At 35.0% G+C, this 24,222-nt stretch overlaps 1 protein-coding gene and 1 long non-coding RNA gene across 4 annotated transcripts; one reads left to right on the forward strand and one right to left on the reverse strand.

Moving 5' to 3' along the window:
• Positions 1-14,795: 14,795 nt before the first annotated feature.
• Positions 14,796-19,467, reverse strand: LOC125656120 (uncharacterized). 3 transcript variants are annotated; one of them, XM_056150348.1, is made up of 7 exons: positions 19,231-19,462; positions 18,003-18,149; positions 17,716-17,794; positions 17,541-17,609; positions 17,004-17,095; positions 15,993-16,102; positions 14,796-15,701 (listed from the first exon to the last, which is right to left on the reverse strand). In XM_056150348.1, exons 3-7 carry the CDS (start codon positions 17,718-17,720, stop codon positions 15,435-15,437), a joined length of 543 nt encoding a protein of 180 aa, XP_056006323.1. In that variant the 5' UTR covers positions 17,721-17,794; positions 18,003-18,149; positions 19,231-19,462; the 3' UTR covers positions 14,796-15,434. The 3 variants fall into 3 exon arrangements, with proteins under 3 accessions (XP_056006323.1, XP_056006325.1, XP_056006324.1); XM_056150350.1 differs by lacking the exon at positions 17,716-17,794 and having other exon boundaries at positions 17,541-17,610; XM_056150349.1 differs by lacking the exons at positions 17,541-17,609; positions 17,716-17,794 and having other exon boundaries at positions 19,231-19,467.
• On the forward strand, positions 19,466-21,593 carry LOC125661206 (uncharacterized). Its single transcript, XR_008798826.1, has 2 exons — positions 19,466-19,758; positions 20,883-21,593. It is a non-coding gene; the product is annotated as an uncharacterized LOC125661206 (long non-coding RNA).
• Positions 21,594-24,222: the final 2,629 nt, after the last annotated feature.

Below are 24,222 nucleotides of genomic sequence, written 5' to 3' on the forward strand. Positions count from 1 at the left end.
AAACAAAATGAATTTAGTTAGAACATGTTCTTCAAGTTTTCTACTAAAAATCTGTAGCTTTGAAATTTTGTTTCACGAGGGCATTTTTTGTAAATTTCATAAAATCGAAGCAAATTTACTGATATTATTTTCAACTTCACCTGTACGTTAATTTTCCACAGTAATTTAAGGTCTACTGCGTGGTTCAGTGGTTAAGGTCATCGACTTTAACATAAATTAAAAAAGGTCATCGATGTTTTCTTTTTAAGGACACTGTTTAGTTTGTGAATAGGACTCGCAACAAACAAGCTGAATACAGCATGCAATACCTGTGTTTTAATATGCAAGGTGGCTAACGAGAATGTGTATGTTTTTCTGACTGAAAGTTGAGGACAAAGGCATGGTGCCTTTTACGAAAAACCGTTGTGGATTTTGCAAAGCTTTGAAAGATAAACTTTAAGGCCAAACAAGGTAAATAACTGTTAAACAGTTTGAGTGGAAAAGATGATATGTATTCCAGTAGCGAATTCCTATAATGGTGAATCAATGTACTTTGAATTATGTTGAACTTTATTAATGCTTATTAAACTTTCCATATTTTGTTTTGTGGTCAGAGTTATTTACAGTTGCCAACTGTTGGTTGTAGAAAATAATACATACGAGTATAAGAGCTTTTAGACCGTAAAAGTACAAAATATTAAATATTTGATACCCTCGTAACATGTAACCGTATACATTGTATGCAAGGTGAAGATAACGAACAGTGATCAATCTCATAACTCCTATAAGCAATACAAAATAGATAGTTGGGCAAACACGGACCCCTGGACACACCAGTGGTGGGATCAGGTGCCTAGGAGGAGTAAGCATCCCCTGTTGATCGGTCCCACCCGCCGTGAGCCCTATATCCTGATCAAGTAAACCGCAGTCAAAATCAGTGTGCCAAGAACGGCATAACAATCAGTATGAAACACGTCAGAAGGCATTTGACCCAATGCAAGGTTGTACTGACGAACTAGATCGTTATAACGACCATAGAACTTGCGAAATGCCGACTTCAACTGAGACTGTCGAAACCCCTGCACCATCAACCTGCCTGTCAGTACCTTACCTCGATTTAAAAACTGACTATACGCAGAACAAGCTCTTGCACATCGAACCAGCTGAGATATACAAACACCATACGCAGGCGACAATGGAATATTGTTACATAAATATGGAGAAATTGACAATGGAGAAGCTGAAATCATCCCGTTTGTCATACAGTTGAGTTGTCAGTTTGCCGTTAATGTTTACTTTCATCTGATACTTAGAAAAGAAAGACAATTTAATTTTCACGATTTCAAAAATTATGTTTAGACTACATGTATAATGTATTGACACATAAAATCTATTAGGCTTGCCCTTAGTACTGGGAAATAATACAGGTATTTAAATGGTAAATACGCAATAAGAGAATAAATGTGGATGAGGACAGTTCTACGTCACGAGTGCTGGCACGGAACTCCGTTTAGGAAAAAATCCCGCTTCGGTGCAACACCCTCTTTCATAAATAATTTTCTTAATTTTACAGGCAAAATAAGTACAAAGTAGGTACATATTCTTCTAAACCAAAACAATGTTTAAAACATTTATAAATCTGACCCTAAGAAGAGTCATTAACATCAGAAGACCACTTTTGAATAAAATGATCTTTCACAATTAGATTAACTGTTGTAGATAACCATTTAACATTTACACAATAACCTTGCTCATTCCAAATATTTGAAAGTCCACACATGATTGAAAATTTTTAAAAACAGTCAATCCAAGGGTTTTTATATCCAACTTTATCATATTGAATGCAAAAATATCTATAAACAATATTAACAATTTTATTTTCTGAGTATAACAAATTTCCCCAGTATGTCACCATTCTTGTAAAAACCTTGATATAGATCGGAAAACGCCCAGATTCTCCATATATCATATAATTAGGAGTTGAGCTTTTCAAATTAAAAATAGTTTTCAGAAATTTTGAATGTACACGTTCAATTATATCTAGATTTTCGTAACCCCAAATTTAACACCCATAAAGTAAAACAAGTACAACCACTTTATCAAATAGATCAAGTTGACATTCTACAGATAAATTAAATTGTCTAATTTTTCGTATCACACCATACATAGCGTTTTGCACTTGTTCATATAAGTGCCTTTTAGCTTTACAAAATGGTCCGCTCCTTTTTAGTATAATCCCTAAATATTTCAATTTAAACATTCATAGAAACATAGCTGGCACTTTCTTTCTACGACTTAAATGTTTTATTCCGAAACAATAATGCACAGAAAGACGGTCTGAGATTCTATTTGAGTACTAAAAGAAATTCATACAATCTCAAATTCGTATAGAGATTTAACAGTGCCTTATTGAGCACCCATACCATTTCGAGTTTGTATATAAATGTATTAGCAGTGTGTTTTAAAATTAATTGATTAATTAGGCTCAAAACTAAAAATTTCTGAAGTGATCCATTATGGGTGTTGCAGCAAAAGTTCTTTCTGATTTCCTCTTTTCACTATGCAGGGAAACTCTACGGCAAAAGGTCTCTTAGTTCCATACTTTTGTCTACATGGAGAATGGGTATCTCGGATATTCTGTCAAAACAATAACTCTTCCAAAGCAAACGACGAACGAGTATAAATATTTTAAAAGCATGGATAAATTCCGCGACCTGACATTATAAGCGTAGATAATTACATTTGCATAAGATTTATGTCTGCAGCTAAGAAACCTGGAAACAACACGTGAGTATTTACTATCTACTAAAGCCTGTCATGTGAGTGTTTACTATCTTCTAAAGCCTGTCACGTGAGTGTTTACTATCTACTAAAGCTTGTCATGTGAGTGTTTACTATCTACTAAAGCCTGTCATGTGAGTGTTTACTATCTATTAAAATCTGTCATGTGAGTGTTTACTATCTACTAAAGCCTGTCATGTGAGTGTTTCTTGTCATGTGAGTGTTTACTATCTACTAAAGTATGTCATGTGAGTGTTTACTATCTACTAAAGTCTGTCATGTGAGTGTTTCTTGTCATATGAGTGTTTACTATCTACTAAACCTTGTCACGTGAGTGTTTACTATCTACTCAAGTTTGTCAAATGACTATTTAGTATCTACTAAAGCTTTTCATGTGAGTGTTTACTATCTACTAAAGCTTGTCATGTGAGTGTTTAATATCTACTAAAGCTTGTCACGTGAGTGTTTACTATCTACTAAAGCTTTTCATGTGAGTATTTTCTATCTACTAAAGCTTGTCATGTGAGTGTTTATTATCTACTAAAGCTTGTCATGTGAGTGTTTACTATCTACTAAAGCTTGTCTCTATTCCGTATTTTCCATTATGCCTAAATTGTACTCAATACTCATTTCTTCTCCGCTGATACTGCAATTGGTACTTGACGATTATGTTGCAATAGTCCAATTGTGTAGGTAAGGTATATCGTATTAAGTTATATCGCTGTGTTAGAACATATGTATTGTGTAGGTATGTCGTAATAAGTTCTATGGCTGTGTTAGAACAGATGTATTGTGTAGTTATATCGTGATAACACCTATGGCTGTATTAGAACCTAGCTATTCTGTAGGTATATCATGGCAAAGTGTAAGTCCTACGATTCGGTTAGAACAGACCTGTTGAATTAAAAAGTGATAGTTATTGAAGCACACAGCAAGAAGAAAATTGTGATTTTAAGCAATGTCGGTGTCTTCAAACAGACTCTTTAAAGAAGAGATTTTTTTACAGGACACACGAATAAATATACCCGGAAGACATATTAAAGCAGATCCCAGGGTTGAGTTTTACTAAACTTCTTTTCTTCTTATCAAGAAATTCTGACTTAAGAATTTTGTACGTTTTAATTTATGATACGATGCTTCTGTTTTACTAACGTGTTCTTAAGTGTCCATCGCAAACTTAACTTATAAAATATTCGCAACTTACGATCTGACGCTGCACAATCGTTTTCAGTATTTCATAGTACATGTAAATTCAATATGGATTTACAGCAGTTGATGGGATCCTCATTGGAGATTTGACAGTTTTAAAGCAAATAAAGTTCAAAATAAATAATATTACTAAACTGTAAGAATATTTTTGTACAAAAATACATTTGAGCTTTTTGGGTTTTTTTTGTTTTGGTTTTTTTTGTGATTGCATACGAAATATCGATCATATTCATATTCTTTTTAAAATACATTTCAAACTATTGTAAAAAATATATGAAACGAAAATACATTTTAAACTATTTCAGCCGCCGCTTTGGCCTAGAGGTAGAGCGCTCGCCCCGCATGCGGAATGTTGGGGTTCGAATACTGGCCACGACAGACCTAAGTCGTTAGTGACAGTTCCATCGCCAACCGCTCGCCATGAGGTGTGAATGTCAACGTTCCTCAGAGATGACCTTATTTTTTAAACGGATGTCCCATGTCATAGTAGGATGTCATGCTAAAGAACCCTCACTGCTCAATGGCCGTAAGCGCCGAGAAAAGGCTTGAATTTGAGGTCCTTCACCTGTCTTGGTGACGTCTCCATGCAAAGTGAAGATAACAAACAGTGATCAATCTAATAACCCCTATAAGCAATACAAAATAGATAGTTGGGCAAATACGGACCCCTGGACACACCAGAGGTGGGATCAGGTGCCTAGGAGGAGTAAGTATCCCCTGGTGACCGATCACACCCACCGTGAGCCCTATTTCCTAATCAGGTAAACGGAGTTATCAGCAGTCGAAATCAATGTGCCAAGAACGGTATAACAATCGGTATGAAACACGTCAGACAGTAGTTGACCCAATGCGAGGTTGTATGGACGAAGTAGATCGTTATAACGACCATAGAATTTGCGAAATGCTAACTTCAATCGAGACTGTTGAAATCCCTGAACCATCAATTTGTTTGTCAATAGCTTACCTTGATTTAAAAACTGACTATACGCAGAACAAGCTCATGCATATCGAATCAGTTGAGATGTATAACCACCATATGCAGGTGATAATGGAATATTGCTACATAAATATGGGAAGTTGACGATGGAGAAACTGAAATCATCCCGTTTGTCATACAGTTGAGTTGTCAGTTTGCCGTTAATGTCTACTTTCAATAAAATATCTAAGTATGAAGCAGAAGTGGACGACTCTGTGGTGTCCTTTATTTCGAGCTCAGAGGGATATATCAAATCGACATATGAATGAAAGCTATCATTGTTAATAGACAAAACGTCATCGATATATCTAAAAATCGAATGGAAGGCCACAGCGAGATATTTTTTTTTTCACGTAGAAGTTTTTGAATAAATTCTGCTTCATATGAATAAAGAAACAGGTCAGCTAACAAAGGAGCACAATTCGTGCCGATGGGAATTCCAACAGACTCTTGGAAGACCTGATCATCAAAGACCACGAAGATATTATCAATGAGGAACTTTAGCATATTTTTTATTTCAACTTCAGAGTACTTGTGCGTGGAATCAGAGTGGTGTTTAACAAAGTAAGTTTTTGAATGACTGATCACCAGATATGAATATTTCTTTTTTCCGTTTTTGTTGAAGAAGCAACTGTCTATGGTTTCGAAAAGTCTAGTCTTTAATTTAACGTGAGGATTGGTCGTGTATAGTGTTGAAAAGTCATATGTATTAATGTTATTGGTTTGGGAAAAATTCTGCGATTTGAAGTTTACTAAAAGTTCTTTAGAATTTTTCAGAATCCACATGTGATTTACACCACTTGTGGCATATGTAGTCGCACAGTAAGTTTGAAGTTTCTCCTTCATAGCTGTTAACATTTTCGTGAGGAGCAAAGATAGGGGCTGGGTAGAGCACTTACTGGATCCTGCAATGTATCTTTGTTTGTAAGGGTTTTTATGCAGTTTAGGAATCCAGTATAGGTACGGTAACTCATATTCATTCGAACCATTGACTGGAATATTAATTGTGTTTAAAACTGAAGCATGGTTTTGAAGAATTTCATCTTTTGAAAGGGCAGTTGGAGTATAAGTATGATTACCAAAAGTGGAAGTAATGCCAAATTCGTTTAAAATACAGTTGTAATAATGAGCCTTACAAACAAAGACAATGTTGTTACTAGCTTTGTCAGCTGGAACCAAAACATATTCCTCATGTAACCTATCTAATTATTTTATCACTTCTGGTTTACTAAACACAGAGGGATAGATGATACGTACTTTTGTTTTCATGTAAAACTTATACGGTACCAATTTTGATGCACCAGATGCGCATTTCGACAAATAATATCTCTTCAGTGATGCTCAACCGAAATGTTTGAAATCCGAAATAACTAGGAAGTTTTAGAGCTAAATATAGCCAAAAACAGCGTGCCAAAAACGTGGAGCCAAATTAATCTAATGCGGGATTTTAATATCCCTCTTATGCTTTTAACCCATTCTGACAATGTATCAAGTTCTTCTTTTTCATATTTAGCCCATCGTTTGGCATAATCTTTGACAAAACTCATAATAGAGATGAAGTTTCGTCGCCAATTAAAAGACTGAGGTTCTCTGTATTTAGGACATTTAAGAATATATGATTTGAGGTCCTCATTTCCAACTATATCAACATCACCAGTAATGACATGTCCAGCTGCACTATAGTTGAAAGGAGATGAAGATCAAGAACATGTTGGTGGATTACGTATAAGATGGTCTATATCTAAGCACTGTAAAGTTTGTTTATAATTAAAAAGTTTGGATGCATTAGTGGAAGTATAGCTGTAGGATATACAGGGTGTAGACTTGAACTTGAAATAAGTTGGAATACACGACTGAACCCTTTTATGACGAAGAATGTTGCTTATATTGACGGCATCTATTCCTTTGTTTGTACATTTGAGCTTAAGGAACTGGCGGCATGATTTGGAAGGAATATCATCCATGGTCCGTGCTGGTTTATAGAGCCTGTGGTAGGCAGCATTCATAATCATAGAGTTCAGTCTATATTCAGGTGTTGAAAAATCCAAGTATAGACTAGCCATAGCTTCTTCAAATAACGTGTGTAAAACTCTCAATGGAATAGAGTAAAGTTTTGTACGAATATGATGTGGACCTAATTGTCTGTTGACGTAAGGCAAAAGTGAATCAAACGTGACATCATTTATACTTGGTCTTTTATATGAACGATGTCCATGACTGCGTTTCCGTCTTTGGGTATTGGGAAAGAGTCCCATCACATTCACGTTATTTCCTTGTTGACTAGTCAAATTTCCCACATCATATACATTATCATTACATTCATATGGAAATGCAGTGTCTAGGGTCCTGATCCAGTAATCTTCTCGTTGTCTACGAAAAGGGATGTTTAATGTAGGGTTGTTTGTGTGATGGTAATTGCTTTCTAAAATCCTTACCGGTACCCTCATATGAGTGAAAAATTCTCGGGAGAGAGACGTTAAACAAGATACAATCAATCAACAAACTATTGTAAATGACTACATACACTGTACAATACACTGGACCATCCTCTTAATATATATACTTCACATAACAAACTATATGTACATACGAACATGTACGAAGAGAAAAACCTACAAATTTTCAGTCTCACCATTTTTCAGCGATATTGAATTTTTCGGTGCATTTACCAACAAATGACCTGTAAAGGGTGTAGAAGATGTACACCAGAAAATGTACATTTTTCCTCTTGGTTACGGAAGGATGTACACTATGTGGTCGGTGTAGACAAATCAAACGTGCCTCAGTATTTTAAAAGTGGAAGTATACATGCATTGGAAATAGACAAATATGTGTTCTACCAACTTGGGGGTGGGGGTGGATATTGTGTACCCCTATCTCTATGTGTAGACCGTTATAACTATTCATTTTCTTAATTCCAAGCTCGGGGGACGGTCGTTCTGACCCTCGCCTACACATTATTGTTGAATCAGTATATAGGAAAAATAGTCAAAATGTCTCTGTTTAATAGCAAACCCGGCTGTGATAATCCCGAAATTTAATAAATGTAAAATAATCCAAGTGTAGCGTTGGAGTATTTTTCAAGGAAGAAATCAAAACAACACCATATTGTACAAAATCCGAATATCTAATACAATGAATAAATTATATTACAGCATTTGCGTATAATAAAATATAAATAATTTGCTATATGTAGACCTACCATGTTAGGATCCCTCCCTTCATTTTTATAAGGATACACTGAGACTCATTCAAAAGCCTCAGTAGAATTTGATATACCGAGTTTGTTAGCATGTATAGTAGCAAGGCTCATTTTTGGCGTGCAGGAACACAAATTTGGTCCGGGAGAGGGTCACGTAAATTAATATATAGGCTATATATGTTATTTTGTATGTACAATTTACGCAAAATTGACATCGTCAAAGTCAAACAGTAACACACAGAGAGAGAGAGAGAGAGAGAGAGAGAGAGAGAGAGAGAGAGAGAGAGAGAGAGAGAGAGAGAGATTGCTCCTTTGATTTTAGGTGCGGTTTGTATTTTATGTTACACAGATCAGTTTCTTCAATATTAGATACGCCACTTCATAATTTGCATTATGATGTCAAAACATAGAATATGACGTCACATGTCATTATGTATTGTGTGGAGGTTGAACTCGATTTGAAACCCGTGTCAAAATATGGCTGTGGTATCCTAAAAAGTATTCTTGGAGGTGAAAATTTGGGAAAATCCCACAGTGTACTGATTACGTGTTTTTGGAAACTTAGAGCCTAGCGTTCAATGAGTTCTATATTTGTCACAGTGTGAGAACTTCGCTTCTGTCACTAAAATTTCAACGAGGACACAGCTCTAACTAGGTTTGTTTTCATTTTGTCTCAAAATGCTCTGGAATATCGAACAACATGAGGACAGCCATTTTTATTTAGTTAACAAATAACTTACGAAAAAAATATTAACTTAAGATAGCTCATAGGCTGTCGTGGAGTTACGATGAATTTTTTGATGTAACGTAAGTTATGAAGTTTGATAAAACGGATTTTTATCGTAAGTTAAGGTTACGATGAAATCTTGAACTTACGACGTTTAGTAAAACTCAGCCTAGATGTTTTCGTATTGACGTCTATTTTGTATTGCTTTGGGAGTTATGAGCAGTGATTTTTTTTGCTTCTCAAACTACCACCCCTCCTTTTGAATTGGGAAAAATTAGCGACATTTTCCTCAAATTGGGAAAAATCATTCATAGTAAATTAAAATGGTAAAGATGCATAAGATAATCAAATAACATTTTTTTGTTTGAGGTTTATTTCAGATCTGATTTAAAATCATCAAATAAATCATTATTTAACATTAAATATGTATTGGAGGTCACACCTTGTATAGATATTATTTACTTTTTCTAAGAAATACTTATTGTTGTTTGTTTTGAACATATTTTATTGATGAAATCAAAAGGATTGGGAACAAGTTCTGACAAGTTCTGACAACTTACAAGTCCCTCTCCTAACCCTAACCCTGAGGTATTGTCTATTTTCATAAACAAAATAATAAATTATTAATTCACCAGCATTTGTACCCATAATCTTGTGAATATTATATTAATAATCAAATTTCTAGGGTCTCTCTCCTGTTTGTATTTTTCGGATTTTAGTAAAACCCTATACTGTTGGCCACTTCCTGTTATTAGCCTGACCCTACATATAATGGCGGTCAAACTAAATTGTCAATAATATTGTATCTGGAAACTATATACTTCGCTGCATATGTGCTTATATGGATGCCTCTATTGTTTTACATATTCTTTACAAAACCTTTTGCATGTGCAGTGGTTTGGAGAATAAAGCTGAAGAAAAAAAACGTATTTACTCTTTCTCAGCAATATACGGTAACCTTTTTTTTAAATGCCCCAATTTCCCTAGATTTGAAATTGGGAAAAACATATATTTATAATTGGGAAGAGATAGCTAATTTTAGTGAGGGGAAACAGCCGAATATCGGTGACATTTTGCCCCTCAAAAATCACTGATGAGATTGATCACTGTTCGTTATCTTCACCTTTCATAAGTTTTTTTGTGTTGACGTGGAGGATATACTCAAACGTGACAAGCAAATAAACACCACAGCTATCCGTCTTATAGAAATTACAAGTACTCTATAGCATGTCGAGATTGTAATAACTTACATCACATCGTTCCTTTTTTATTTTAGTTTGGAAACGGAGAATGGGGAGAGTTTATTTCAACTTCAGAGTACTTGTGCATGAAATCAGAGTGGTGTTTAACAAAGTAAGTTTTTGAATGACTGATCACTAGATATGAATATTTCCGTTTTCCGTTTTTGTTGAAGAAGCAACTATCTATGATGTCAAGAAGTACAGTCTTTAATTTATCGTGAGGAATGGTCGTGTATAGTGTTGAAAAGTCATAGGTTTTAATACTATTGATTTGGGGAAAATTCTGTGATTTCAAGTTTACTAAAAGTTCTTTAGAATTTTTTAGAATCCACATTTGATAAACACCACTTCTGGCATATGTATTCGCACAGTAAGTTTGAAGGTTCTCCTTCACAGCTGTTAATATTTTCGTGAGGAGCAAAGATAGGGACATATAGGGAAATATAAGGGATAGGGGAATACGTCAGAATATGAAGTATGAAAATAAAAAAAAGTGCATTGATTAACACAAGGGCGTTGTGAAAATTCATCTGCAAACTTGTTTCATGTTATTTGTATGGTGATTTAAAACACCCGCATGTTTTGAATCGACTTTGATGTCCCTTTGAAGTTTTTTCCACTCGTATTGAAGTGTCACCCGCTCCAAATGAAGTGCCTTAATTTTAGACCTTTGCATGGCGCTCGGGGCGCTACATGTAACAGTGGGTGATTTTCTTGTGTCAACGCCTACCAGAACACGGCACCTCGGTTTGTAAGGTCTCATCAGAAAGAACCATGACTCTCAATTCTAAAGTGAACTTTCGTGAATAAAAGTAATCAAGCATTGCCTTTCTTTACGTTTTGAGTTTGACACGGCCACTGTCATGATGGGAACGATTTGACCACTGATCAAAAACGATCGGTAAAACTAAAACTTAGTAGAACTGATACAACATCAAACATTTGCACTGAGCAAGCCACGGTGTCAATGTCATCATTACATCCGGATACCTCAGAGTTGGCAGTGTAATAAGACCTTTAATTTGCAATTTTGTTTTTCCTTTGTGTTTGGAGTAACGGGTCGGGGAATATAATATTCTTGGTTTTGTTATGGAATAAAAGAAATGAAACAAAAAGCTCATGATGTAGATTATTGGGAAATATACAGAGGAATGTCTAACTATTTAGTATATAAACAAACTCATAACCCAGAAATCCACTCATTTAGGTGTGTTTTGAATGTCTAACGATTTGGTATAAACACAAACTCATAACCCAGAAATCCACTCATTTACGTGTGTTTTGAATGTCTAACTATTTAGTATATACACGAACTCATAACCCAGAAATCCACTCATTCAGGTGTGTTTTGGTGTATACATACGAAAAGAATGTTTGATGGGATGAATCTATATAGATTAAATCATTTTATAAAGTGTAATCCTGTTAGTACCAATTCAAAATTCTATGTTATAAAGTTTGTAAAACAAAGTGGAATCTCTTAATATATATCTATTGATGCCGTCAACCTCTGTGGAAGGAAAACATATTTTATGTCAGTGTTTCTCTGTATAAGGTTCTCCTGAATGAAAGGTGAAGATAGCGACCAGTGATCAATCTCATAAGTCATATAAGCAATACAAAATAAATAGTTGGGCAAACACGGACTCCTGGACAAACAATAGATGGGATCAGGTCCCTAGGAGGAGTAAGCATCCCCTGTTGACCGGTCACACCCGCCGTGAGCCCCATATCCTGAACAGTTAAACGGAGTTATCCATAGTCAAAATCAGTGTGCCAAGAATGGCCTAACAATCGGTATGAAGCATATCTGACAGCACTTGACTCAACGATAAGTTGTATTGACGAATTATATCGTTATAACGACCATCTAATATGAATCTCAGTATTTGTCTCTTTGTATGAGGTTTTCAATGGCAAAGCGACTTTACACTAAACTGAATCATTGAATTCAATACCTTGAGCTTTCGATTTAAAGCCATTTAGTTTTTTTAACAATTCTTCCAAGAGCATTGCATCTATCTTCCCCTTTACTGATAAAATTCCATCTTTCTTCGTCATACTGATTTTAAAATTTTCTTGTTCTGGGACACTGTGGGTTTCAAGTATATCTTCTCTTTGTGAAGTTTTGTTTAGAGTGCTGTTGTGCTCCTTTTCTGACAATAAACATTCACTCTCGTTGTTTCTCGATGAACACCCTAATTCTGTCTTATTGCAACAGTTGTTAGAAGTCTGTGTAGAGTAATAGTCCTCATCAGTTTCCTGACTGTTGTTGACTATCAAACCTAATATGTTGTAATCGCCCACATCCATGTTGAGATGACTGTACACATTGTCTAGAGTCGACAGCTTAACATGGCTATTATCGTTTGAATTCATAGAATTTTCAGCAAAATCATTTTGCTGCCAACACATCTGAGGGTCTGACAGTTCAAAATTCCCGCCGTGAAATGTTGATGCTGGACCACCACCGTCAGCTGCATTACTGGAAGATGGACTGAGTTGAGGAAATCCACCCAATGGTGTCGTTCTGACTAATACACCCCCTAAATGTATAATTTTATGAATTTTCTAGAAAAGCCGAAACTACATTCTATTGTATATATCTTCTTTAAAAAAAATTGATACGGAATATAAGTTAGTATCACCTTGATGAATCGATGAGTCTGGACTTATCAAGATTCTTTTTCTGTTGTAATATAAGAAAAGACTATTGATAACATTAATGATAACCGACAATTCGAAAGAAAAAGGAAGCATTTTTAAAAGAATTTAATGATGGGCGTTTTAAACAATATAGAAATACCTGTGAATTATTCAGAAAACATTATTAGCTTCACAAGATAGTCTTCATGATATTTTACATCCTATTAAAAAGTATAGAAATCATTGATATTTCCGCAAACAAAAAATAATCTTCTTTTCAGAAACCACAAAATTAACGTATTTTATCAACAAATTCAGAAGTTCTCGTCCTATGCCACATGAAGTATTTATATTTACCTCTGTTTGCGGTAGATGACGATAACTATTATTATGAAAGTCAGACTTCCTGTCAGAGATGAAGCAATAATCACGCCCCTATTATAGGAATTTTCTTGTTTTGTTGTTTCTGTAATCCGATTGATATCCTTATCATATGAATTACATGAGTTTCAAATCTGATAAAAATTATCTGACATACAGTACACGACACGAGTTTTATGCGTGTTCCACGCAACGCGGTGGAACAAATTTGCCCCAAACACGGTGGACCTTTAAAATTGTCGGCACCTTTGAAGTCCTATTTTTCCGCGCGAGCTAGACATTGAAGTCCACGGAGGATCTCCGTGGATGTCACATGTACCTCCGTCGATGACACCGTGTACCTCCGTGTGATAAAACAAAGAAATAATTTCCGAAATGATTCTCCCAAAAAACCTTTTCGCTTGGCCAGCATACATGCCATCACCCCATTACTTATTTAGAAATTAGCTATAAATCATTCAATTCTTGTAATTGTTGTTTAATGATACGTTGGTGTTTTCGGTTCATATCCGTATGTAGACTTCCCTGCAGACGTTCACACCTTTTTATGAAACGCCCAAATTCTCGACATCCTGTATATAAACACCTGTGTTATTCCTACCACTCGTCGGTACATTGTTTCACGGCACGTGCAGCACAAATTCACCAAATAAAAGAAGTGTCATGAACAACGACAATCACATGCCAGTAATTTCAATTTGATAAACAGCAGTTCAAAGAAATGTGTACCATAAGCAATAGTTTATTTTTACGTAAGGGTTTCATTGTAATTAGGAATATGTGATTAAGGTCAGCTATATACATGTACATGTTTACATTGGATATGAATTTCATTATGTACTGAACTGTGAAGCAATGTGAGCAAAGAATCAAATTTTTATCACTTAAACAAATAAATATTAAAACTATCTTTACTTTTAAACAAACCTTTAGAAAACGCCGTACTTTCATTAGGAAAATTTCATTAGAATACCCATACTTCACATTAATAATAACACGTTTTTTTTTAGGTTTTTTTTTTCTAACTTGATAAATACTTTATTACACGCATGTATTATTTACTAAATGTATATATAACAGCTTTTTGTCTTTCACTGCTTGAAAAACTGCCTTTACAAAGGGAGTAAAGATATTGTAAATACTTTATTTACAATAGCTTTAAGTGTATTTAATCACATTTACTTAAATAAGAAAAAGATGGTAAATATGGTCTTTAATTACCTTTACTGGGAAGTAAATTTTTGTAATGGCCCAATTTACAATACCTTTAAGAAAAAATTAAAGACCATATTTGCTCAAGTAAATGCAACTTTACAAACATTTAAAGGTTGTCTTTTTCAATGAATTTACAGGAACTTAAATATAATATTTACGAGAGTAAATTTATGTTTACAAAAAGTAAAAGGTCGTATTTACCAATGACTTTAATTTAAGTAATTTTTAATAAAGAGCATATTTAATCAAATTTAAAGGTGTGTAATTTTTACCATTAATATGGAAATCTGTATACTCCCCTTTTCAGATTTTATCAAATTGCAATAAATTTCTTTATACAAAAGTATATATTGTGAATGAGGAGTTCATATCTTAGTACAAGACATTTCTTGTAGAATCACGTTTTAAATGATATGTTGAGATAACAAAAGCTCCATATTTAAATATCAATAGTCAATTTATTAATTTCTATTTTTCACAAATGTATGATTATATACCACAATAACGGTGGTTAATATACATGGACATGTATAACAATATAAAACAAATGGTACACAATAAATCATTGATATTTCAAACATGCTGGGATGCATAACAAAATATTTTTGATATATTTTATGATAGAATGCATTATCTTGAATTTTGTGTAAATATATGCTTAATTTGAACAATTCTTATTGTATCAATGGTATCAAATTTTGTTTTAAAAGAATTGAACTACAAAGGTCATTTTCTGAACCTAAAGATCATAATTGAAATTGTCTTCGAAAAATTTAACAGATTTGAATGACTGCTGCAGAGAACTTTCATCCGCAAATAATCTGTATATCTGCAATATCATTAACACATATATATAAAAACAACAATGGTCCCAATACAGATCTCTGTGGCACTTCAGATTCAAAGACTAAATATGTGTACAAATGAAAAAGTGGTGTTACAAAAAAGAAATTGCATATGCATCACATAGTCAAAAAATAAAAAAAATATTACATGTTAAGAACATATTTTAACATGCAATTCACATGTTTAAAGTCCATGCATGAATAATGTTCAATTTAAGAGGCTCTTCTTTTCTTAGAGACCCGCTACTTTTTTGGACAATAACCTCTTGCTACGTGGAGGACATGTCTCTAAATATTTTTTGTCCAGACTTCCTTTAACTTTCTGTAATTCCTCACTCTCCCAGGAATATGGATGGGACACAAAACCATCATCTCCCTCCTCATCATTGCTCATATATTTGTGAGCATTTGGTAGCTGGAAAAATGTTCTAACTTTATTTTTCTTCTCCTCGGACCATCCCGTCTTCTTCTCTACCGCAACAAGTCTCCTCTTCAATTTCTGTCCAAAAAGGTATGTTTTAAATTAAAGGAAAAAAATAATTGCAGTTACTTTCCATATTTACCCAAATCACTTCAATGAAACATTTGTTTTGAATATATTTTTAAATACATGGGCACACAATCAAGTCCTCATATAGACACCCTTTCATCAACTTCCTTTTCTTTCCTCAAGTGACCTAAACCATTTCGATAATCTTCATCCAGTGTCATCAAAATCAATAACAATGTTCTAAGATGAGCTTTAAGTAAAACTGTATGATTACTGAGCTAAATTGAATTTCAAGTTTACCTCTTTCTTTCTTTCATATGTTGCTTGCCTCTTTTTATTTAACTCTTCTTTATTCTTATTGTGCCTATTGTTGGCCTCCTTTTTGGATGTAAAATATCTTTTAATGGCAGCTAGAAAATAAAAGATGCTGAATAAAAGATCTTGCACAAAATAATGTAAATATGTTTCAAAATAACTAATTATAGCCTTAGTTCAACCTACGATTTCTTTGTAATTATACCCCCCGCAACAAGTTGCGGGGGGTATACTGGAATCGGGTTGTCCGTCTGTCTGTCCGTCCGTCCGTCTGTAGACGCAATGGTTTCAGGGCTCTAAAGCATTATCCTTTCCACCTACCGTCACCATATCATATATATGGACTACCCATGGGATGAAGATGTTCCCTATCGATTTTGGGGTCAAAGGTCAAGCACACTGGACATCGAAGTAGCAATATGGTTTCCGGGCTCTAAAGCGTTATCCTTTCCACCTACAGTCACCATATCATACATATGGACTACCCATGGGATGAAGATGTTCCCTATCGATTTTGGGGTCAAAAGGTCAAAGGTCACGCGCACTGGACATTGAAGTAGCAATATGGTTTCCGGGCTCTAAAGCGTTATCCTTTCCACCTACAGTCACCATATCATACATATGGACTACCCATGGGATGAAAATGTTCCCTATCGATTTTAGGGTCAAAAGGTCAAAGGTCATGCGCACTGGACATCAAAGTAGCAATATGGTTCGGTTTGTCATGCCATTTGTTTTTTACACTCAGAAAAGAGGTAGTTTATACCTATTACCAACACCCTTTGGGAGATTGGGGTAAGCGGGGGGTATTCTTAGTGAGTATTGCTCACAGTACCTCTTGTTAATTCTAAATTCGGACAAATAAATAAACTTATAATCAACGTTTGCTTTCTCATTGGTAATAACTGTTGAACCATAATGTAATGCTTTTCAGATTAAATATAAATTGAAATTTGTTAGATTTAGCAAAATTTATAACAGCATTTTCATTAGTACCATCTATGACGTCAATTCTTTCATCTGGCGCAATCCCTTGTACACTGTTCCTCATAAATACTGTCAGTGGTACATTTTCTTCATCCATGAATCTACAAAATAACAAGATTGTTACTTGGTTACAAATTACTTTAAAGTAGTTAATGTACTCCTGGGAGTTAAACTTTTACCCTAAAAATGAATTAGTGTATAAAATTCAAAGTAATTCAGCTGGGCTATTATTTAAATTTAATATTTTGAAATAGTTTTACTAAATTTGCACAATTAACATTGGTTCAATGATTTATTTATACATTTATGGACTGCGAATCTGGTTTATTGTTTGGAGAATGTTTTCAGGAACATCCATTATTTCAAAACAAAACAAAGATGTAAAGAGACCCACACGAATGTCCTAACCAATGCATTCATGTGCACAGTGTGTGATGGCCTTACAAGTAATTTCATTAATTCATAATAACAAAAAAACTGACAAAGCATTTATAAATTCAACATTGGCAAGAAATATTGTCTCATTATATATGTATGCAAAAATACCTTTTGCTGTACCGTAGTTCCATTTCAAATCCGTCTGTTGACCATTTAAATAAGAGTCCTTCACTGCACTCTGAATGAAAGAGAAAACAATAATGATATATATATATATATATATATATATGGGAAACAGGGAGGCCATTTGAGTAATCTAATTCTGATGGGGAGATATGCCTCATCCATGATGCACTCTTGTCCTTCAAATCTTTTCTTGGAGACCTTCGGACTGCTGTTGTACACTCAATACTTTTCTTTTTCTGGCAAAGAACCGAAAGAGTATTCTAAATTCATATTCCTCTGGAATTGGTTATGTGTATGTTTCGTGAGGTGATTTTACACATTTTCAACAATTTCACACATGGAAGGACAGACACAATATTAAATTATATAGAGTTTAGTCAAAAAGGTATACAATTTATAATATTTATTAAAGCATTGGAACTGCATTGAAAATTGACTCTTAACCTTTTGTGCTGGATGATCATGTTGGGGTTCATCTTCATCTCCAGACTCACATCAAGAAAGCTGCAGGGTTTCATAGAGCCTGTCTTTGGCAGGTTTTCTAGGAGATTTCCTTAAACCTGTAGATTGCAATGATGTGGCTGTTCTTTTCTAAACGAGAAGAAAACAATAGTGTAAAACATAACCGATTCCTTACTCTGTACAAAAAGGAAATTACATGTGGAAATTAAACAAATGCAGAAAAATAGCCAAATTTCTGTCTAAAACTACTAAAAGTTAATGCCTATAATAAACTACTTAAAGATAATGTCTTAGTACAATAACCTACACAATTTTTATATGGATAATATATCAAACTTCATCAATACATGCACGTCCAATCAGTCAGTCATACACACTACTTGCAATATATATCAATTACAATTTCATTGTTTTTGCCTAATATATCTGATATCAAAAATTGTATTATTGAATGCCATTTCCTCATGAATATGTTGCAGTTGTACACAATGCACATATGGATCTTGATAAATATAATACATCCATTTTAAAAACCAAATATCTATTTACAAACCATAGAATTTAATCTAAAAATTCTGAAAGTAAAAATTGGAAGCCAAATCATAAAAAAATAATCTGCTCTAATCACACTAATATATTACAAATTAAACTGACTGTAAAAGTCAGCATCTTTTACGACTCAAGTTTGCAATCAGAAGATGCCAGACCCCCCTCCCAACATATACATGTAACTATAATAATTCAGAAAAAGTGAGATCAAGGAAGTAGATATAGCATATATATATATATATATATATATATATATATATATATGCAGGCGCGGATCCAGAATTTTATTTCCGGGGGGGGGGGGGGGGGGGTTCGAACCTTTTCACAAAAACATATTTATAATATAATAACAGTCAACCCATTTTTCTTATAAATCGTTATATTGTAATTTTTTTTATCTTTGCAAATTCCAGGGGGGGGGGGGGTCCGGACCCCCCTGCCCCTCTAGATCCGCGCATGTATATGTATAATACATGCATATACCTGTGCACAAATACAATGTTTAATGAAAGTGACTGATACAGTGTATAAGGGGGGGGGGGGGGTTATGTTGTTAAAGTAAAAGATGAAACAACTATAGGCCTAGATCTAAAATTACAACAACAAAAAAGAAATTCATAGGCCTATCTAAGAAAAGAAATCTAGGTAAACATGATCAAACCTTTGTCTTGGGTGTTGCTGATAACACAGATTCTGGCTCTGATTCGCCTCCTGATGAAAAATGAAGATGTAAACTTTCATCCTTAACCTCTAAATCTGTCGCCTCTGAATCCAATCCATCGGCAAATGTTAAAAAGCCTTGGGTCCAAGTCCATTTTAAACTCTGTGTAAAACAAAGAAACTAGCCGCGCCTTGAGATGGAGTAATCCGATCTGTTGATCTTTGACGTCACGATTATACCCATAATGCACTCGGCGGCCATATTGTAGGGCAACAGATTGAAACGTGGAAGCGTAAACAAGAGAGCGTTATTTAAGTTACAGCAAGGATATGGTTAATACTTGTGTTGTGTGGGGTTGTAACAACCGGTCAGTGAGTGGAGATGAAAACAGACGCTTTTATGACATTCCTAAAATTGTAAAACATCAAGGAAAGCAGACGGAAGAGTTGTCAGCTGGCGTGGATCAACAGATCAGATTTCAACCCGAGAAACGTCATTTTAAAGTCTGTTCAGATCACTTCGTTTCAGGTAATAGTTTTAATTAGGTTATATATTTTGTTAATTTATAATAAATCAAAAATTGTTTGTCTTATTTTAATATGTTGATGGTGCTAGTACCGTCTGAGCGAGCGCAGCTTCATGCATGCACATATTTTGCAATGGTCATGCTTTGATCAGGCAGGGATCCAAATTAACTTTGTTCACTACTAGCAAATTTTAGCTAGTGGATTATTTTCCAACTAGCAAAATTGAGCTTTTACTAGCATTTTTCAATTGATTGCTGTTTTACAGGAATTTAAGAAAACAAGCATGTATCTATATCATAATATAGGGAAAATCTTTTAAAATCTTCTGTAAAGTGCAATAATATAAATAATATTGAGAATTCTTTCATTTAAAATTTAATGAATATCAGACAACATACAAGTATCATCGGTGCATGGTGAGGGTCATAGGGTACACTTGTGCAGCGAATTCGCTGTCCAGAGATCTACCACCTATTTACAACATCATGTGGTTTGAAATCTTGAAAACTGTTTGCGCCAATTCACACTATATGTTCAAAACTTTTGGAAATTTCATCTAAAAAATTCTAGTTGAAAAAAAACCCCGCGAACTCTAAGTGTTTGACTATAGACTACAGAAGGACACCGCGTGAAGCGGTGACACTAACACTTTCATGTGTTGTTTCATGTAAACACGGACGAGATCAACATGCTTGCTACTTAAATCAGATGTCTCTGAGACGCCCGAAGTATGCATGAAGTAGGCCATCTTCGACATCACTGACTGAGATGACCTTGGCCTTAACTATTTATTCGATCTATGTTTACTTTTCAATACTTGCATATTCATTCTGTAAAGCGTTTCTACGCACAAGACAAAATTATTGTAAACTTCAAAGTACAGCCAATAAACCGAGGAAATCCGAAAAAAAGATCCGGGTTTTTTCACTCGCAAAAAGTTGCAATCGCTTGTGATTTTTCACTCGCAATTTCAATTTTTAACTCGCATTTAGCGAGTATTTCCCCTTAATTTCGTTGCCTGTCAGGTTCAATTTAAAGGCCGGGAGTAACCTATTATATTCTTAATGAAATCTATGTATCATTTAGGTAGATTGATATAGCATTATATTGTAATTCATGTTTCAGGAACAAAGGCTTAACTCTATGACAAGACTATTTAAAACCTGACTGGGCACCCTCTCTTAAGTTAGGACCTGTGGAACAAGATCCATCGATAACTTTATCAACAAAGAAGAAGTACGAGAGAGCCCAAAGCCGTGATGCATGAAAATTGGAAAAGACACTGTCAAAACAGGCACTAGATTTCCAGGATGTTGAAAGACTTGAGGATTGTGATGTGAACTATGAACTGTGAACTGTGCAAGTTTAGTTACATTGGACCACTGGAAGCACTGGCACCTAGAGAGGAAGACAAAAGCAATAAGGAAGACCCAGACCTACTCCACAAGATGCGTTGTGAAGTGCAGAGGCAGTAAAACTGCAAAGAGTGATGAAGCAACCGATCCTCCATGATAATTGCACATTGGTATCATGATAATGGACAGATATCTTCATTTGAGAACATGAACCTCAAACCCAGGCCTGGTCAAGTTGAAAAAATAGTATTGCATAATATTCTCATTGAAGGAAAATCACATGTCCATTGCCTTGCCAGGGTGAAATGGTTATGCAAAGTAAATGAAACAGTTTGACATTATTTTGGTAAACCAGTTGAAGTTTGGAAGGCCAATATGTATGGATGTAAAGGACCTGCTAGTTTTATTCCCATTCAAAGAATAAAATCCAAATTTGTATATGCTTTTGAGAACTTTCAAGGAATTAACACAATCGTTGTTATACCACGTGAAAGATTCTTGTGACTTTGATATGCATGATATGAAGCCGGACACATATGTTGATCTGGATATATACAGACACAATTTGACTACCCAAGTCTCCTCATTACAAAAACTTGTGAAGTCGGGCACATGCAGCTGATGTGTGAAGCCGGACACATAGGTCTACATATACATGCATGTACATCAACTATTTGATTACATCAGTCTGCACATTACAAAAACTTGTGAAGTCGGGCACATGCAGCTGATGTGTGAAACCGGACACATAGGTCTACACATACATGTATGTACATCAACTATTTGATTACATCAGTCTGCACATTACAAAAACTTGTGAAGTCGGGCACATGCAGCTGATGTGTGAAGCCGGACACATAGGTCTACATATACATGTATGTACATCAACTATTTGATTACATCAGTCTGCACTGCCACATTACAAAAACTTGTAAAGTCGGGCACATGCAGCTGATGTGTGAAGCCGGACACATAGGTCTACATATACATGCATGTACATCCACTATTTGATTACATCAGTCTGCACATTATAAAAACTTGTGAAGTCGGGCACATGCAGCTGATGTGTGAAGCCGGACACATAGGTCTACATATACATGTATGTACATCAACTATTTGATTACATCAGTCTGCACTGCCACATTACAAAAAACTTGTAAAGTCGGGCACATGCAGCTGATGTGTGAAGCCGGACACATAGGTCTACATATACATGCATGTACATCCACTATTTGATTACATCAGTCTGCACATTATAAAAACTGGTGAAGTCGGGCACATGCAGCTGATGTGTGAAGCCGGACACATAGGTCTACATATACATGTATGTACATCAACTATTTGATTACATCAGTCAGCACTGCCACATTACAAAAACTTGTGAAGTCGGGCACATACAGCTGATGTGTGAAGCCGGACACATAGGTCTACATATACATGTATGTACATCAATTATTTGATTACATCAGTCTGCACTGCCACATTACAAAAACTTGTAAAGTCGGGCACATGCAGCTGATGTGTGAAGCCGGACACATAGGTCTACATATACATGCATGTACATCCACTATTTGATTACATCAGTCTGCACATTATAAAAACTTGTGAAGTCGGGAACATGCAGCTGATGTGTGAAGACGGACACATAGGTCTACATATACATGTATGTGCATCAACTATTTGATTACATCAGTCTGCACTGCCACATTACAAAAACTTGTGAAGTCGGGCACATGCAGCTGATGTGTGAAGCCGGATACATAGGTCTACATATACATGCATGTACATCAACTATTTGATTACATCAGTCTGCACATTATAAAAACTTGTGAAGTCGGGAACATGCAGCTGATGTGTGAAACCGGACACACAGGTCTACATATACATGTATGTACATCCACTATTTGATTACATCAGTCTGCACATTACAAAAACTGGTGAAGTCGGGCACATGCAGCTGATGTGTGAAGCCGGACACATAGGTCTACATATACATGTATGTACATCCACTATTTGATTACATCAGTCTGCACATTATAAAAACTTGTGAAGTCGGGAACATGCAGCTGATGTGTGAAACCGGACACACAAGTCTACATATACATGCATGTACATCCACTATTTGATTACATCAGTCTGCACATTACAAAAACTTGTGAAGTCGGGAACATGCAGCTGATGTGTGAAGCCGGACACACAGGTCTACATATACATGTATGTACATCCACTATTTGATTACATCAGTCTGCACATTACAAAAACTTGTGAAGTCGGGCACATGCAGCTGATGTGTGAAGCCGGACACATAGGTCTACATATACATGTATGTACATCAACTATTTGATTACATCAGTCTGCACATTACAAAGGTGAAGTCGGGCACATGCAGCTGATGTGTGAAGCCGGACACATAGGTCTACATACACGTGTATGTACATCCACTATTTGATTACCTCAGTCTGCACATTACAAAAACTGGTGAAGTCGGGCACATGCAGCTGATATGTGAAGCCGGACACATAGGTCTACATATATATGTATGTATGTACACCACTATCTGATTGCATAAGTCTGCATTTTACTTGTGAAACCGGACACATAGGTCTACATATATACATACATACACTCTATGATCATTTTAGTCTGCACATTACAGAAAAATGTTTGCATAGCAAATACTATTCAGGAAGGGTGATAATATTCTTGCAATGTATACGTTTTCAATCTAATTTGAAGTGTTTATTTTCCTGATTTTATAAGTATTTTTGTAGTTAATTATTTATTGACTGTAAAGTGTTACATTAAGATGGTATTTATTATGTACAGGAAGCAGTTTTTTTTAATTTATTTTGTAATTAAAAAGTATATTAATTTGAAGAAAAGTGTTGTACATCATGAAATGAATTTGAAAGTGTAAGGAACTAACAATTTATTCATTATATTTCAATTTACAATTGCAAATGGTTTTGCTGTGATAACCAAGGAAAACAATCTTTGGATATACCCTCAGTATGGAAATTAGATCTTCCGATTAAAATATGAGGCCAAAACTGAATGGAGACAATATAATCGAAAACTATGTAAATAAGGAATGTGCTCCATAGGTGATA

The sequence above is a fragment of the Ostrea edulis genome, chromosome 9, assembly GCF_947568905.1.
Source record: "Ostrea edulis chromosome 9, xbOstEdul1.1, whole genome shotgun sequence".
Lineage (NCBI taxonomy): Eukaryota > Metazoa > Mollusca > Bivalvia > Ostreida > Ostreidae > Ostrea > Ostrea edulis.

What these genes read in the sequence shown, in the direction of transcription:
- LOC125656120 (XM_056150349.1), bottom strand. Translation starts at nt 18,076, where the DNA reads ATGAAACCCTGCAGCTTTCTTGATGTGAGTCTGGAGATGAAGATGAAC. An exon ending in AAGAATTGACGTCATAGATG is followed by an intron (nt 16,103 to 17,003) that starts GTACTAATGAAA and finishes TTTATTTTCTAG; the next exon opens with CTGCCATTAAAAGATATTTT. An exon ending in CATATGAAAGAAAGAAAGAG is followed by an intron (nt 15,702 to 15,992) that starts GTAAACTTGAAA and finishes CTTTTTGGACAG; the next exon opens with AAATTGAAGAGGAGACTTGT.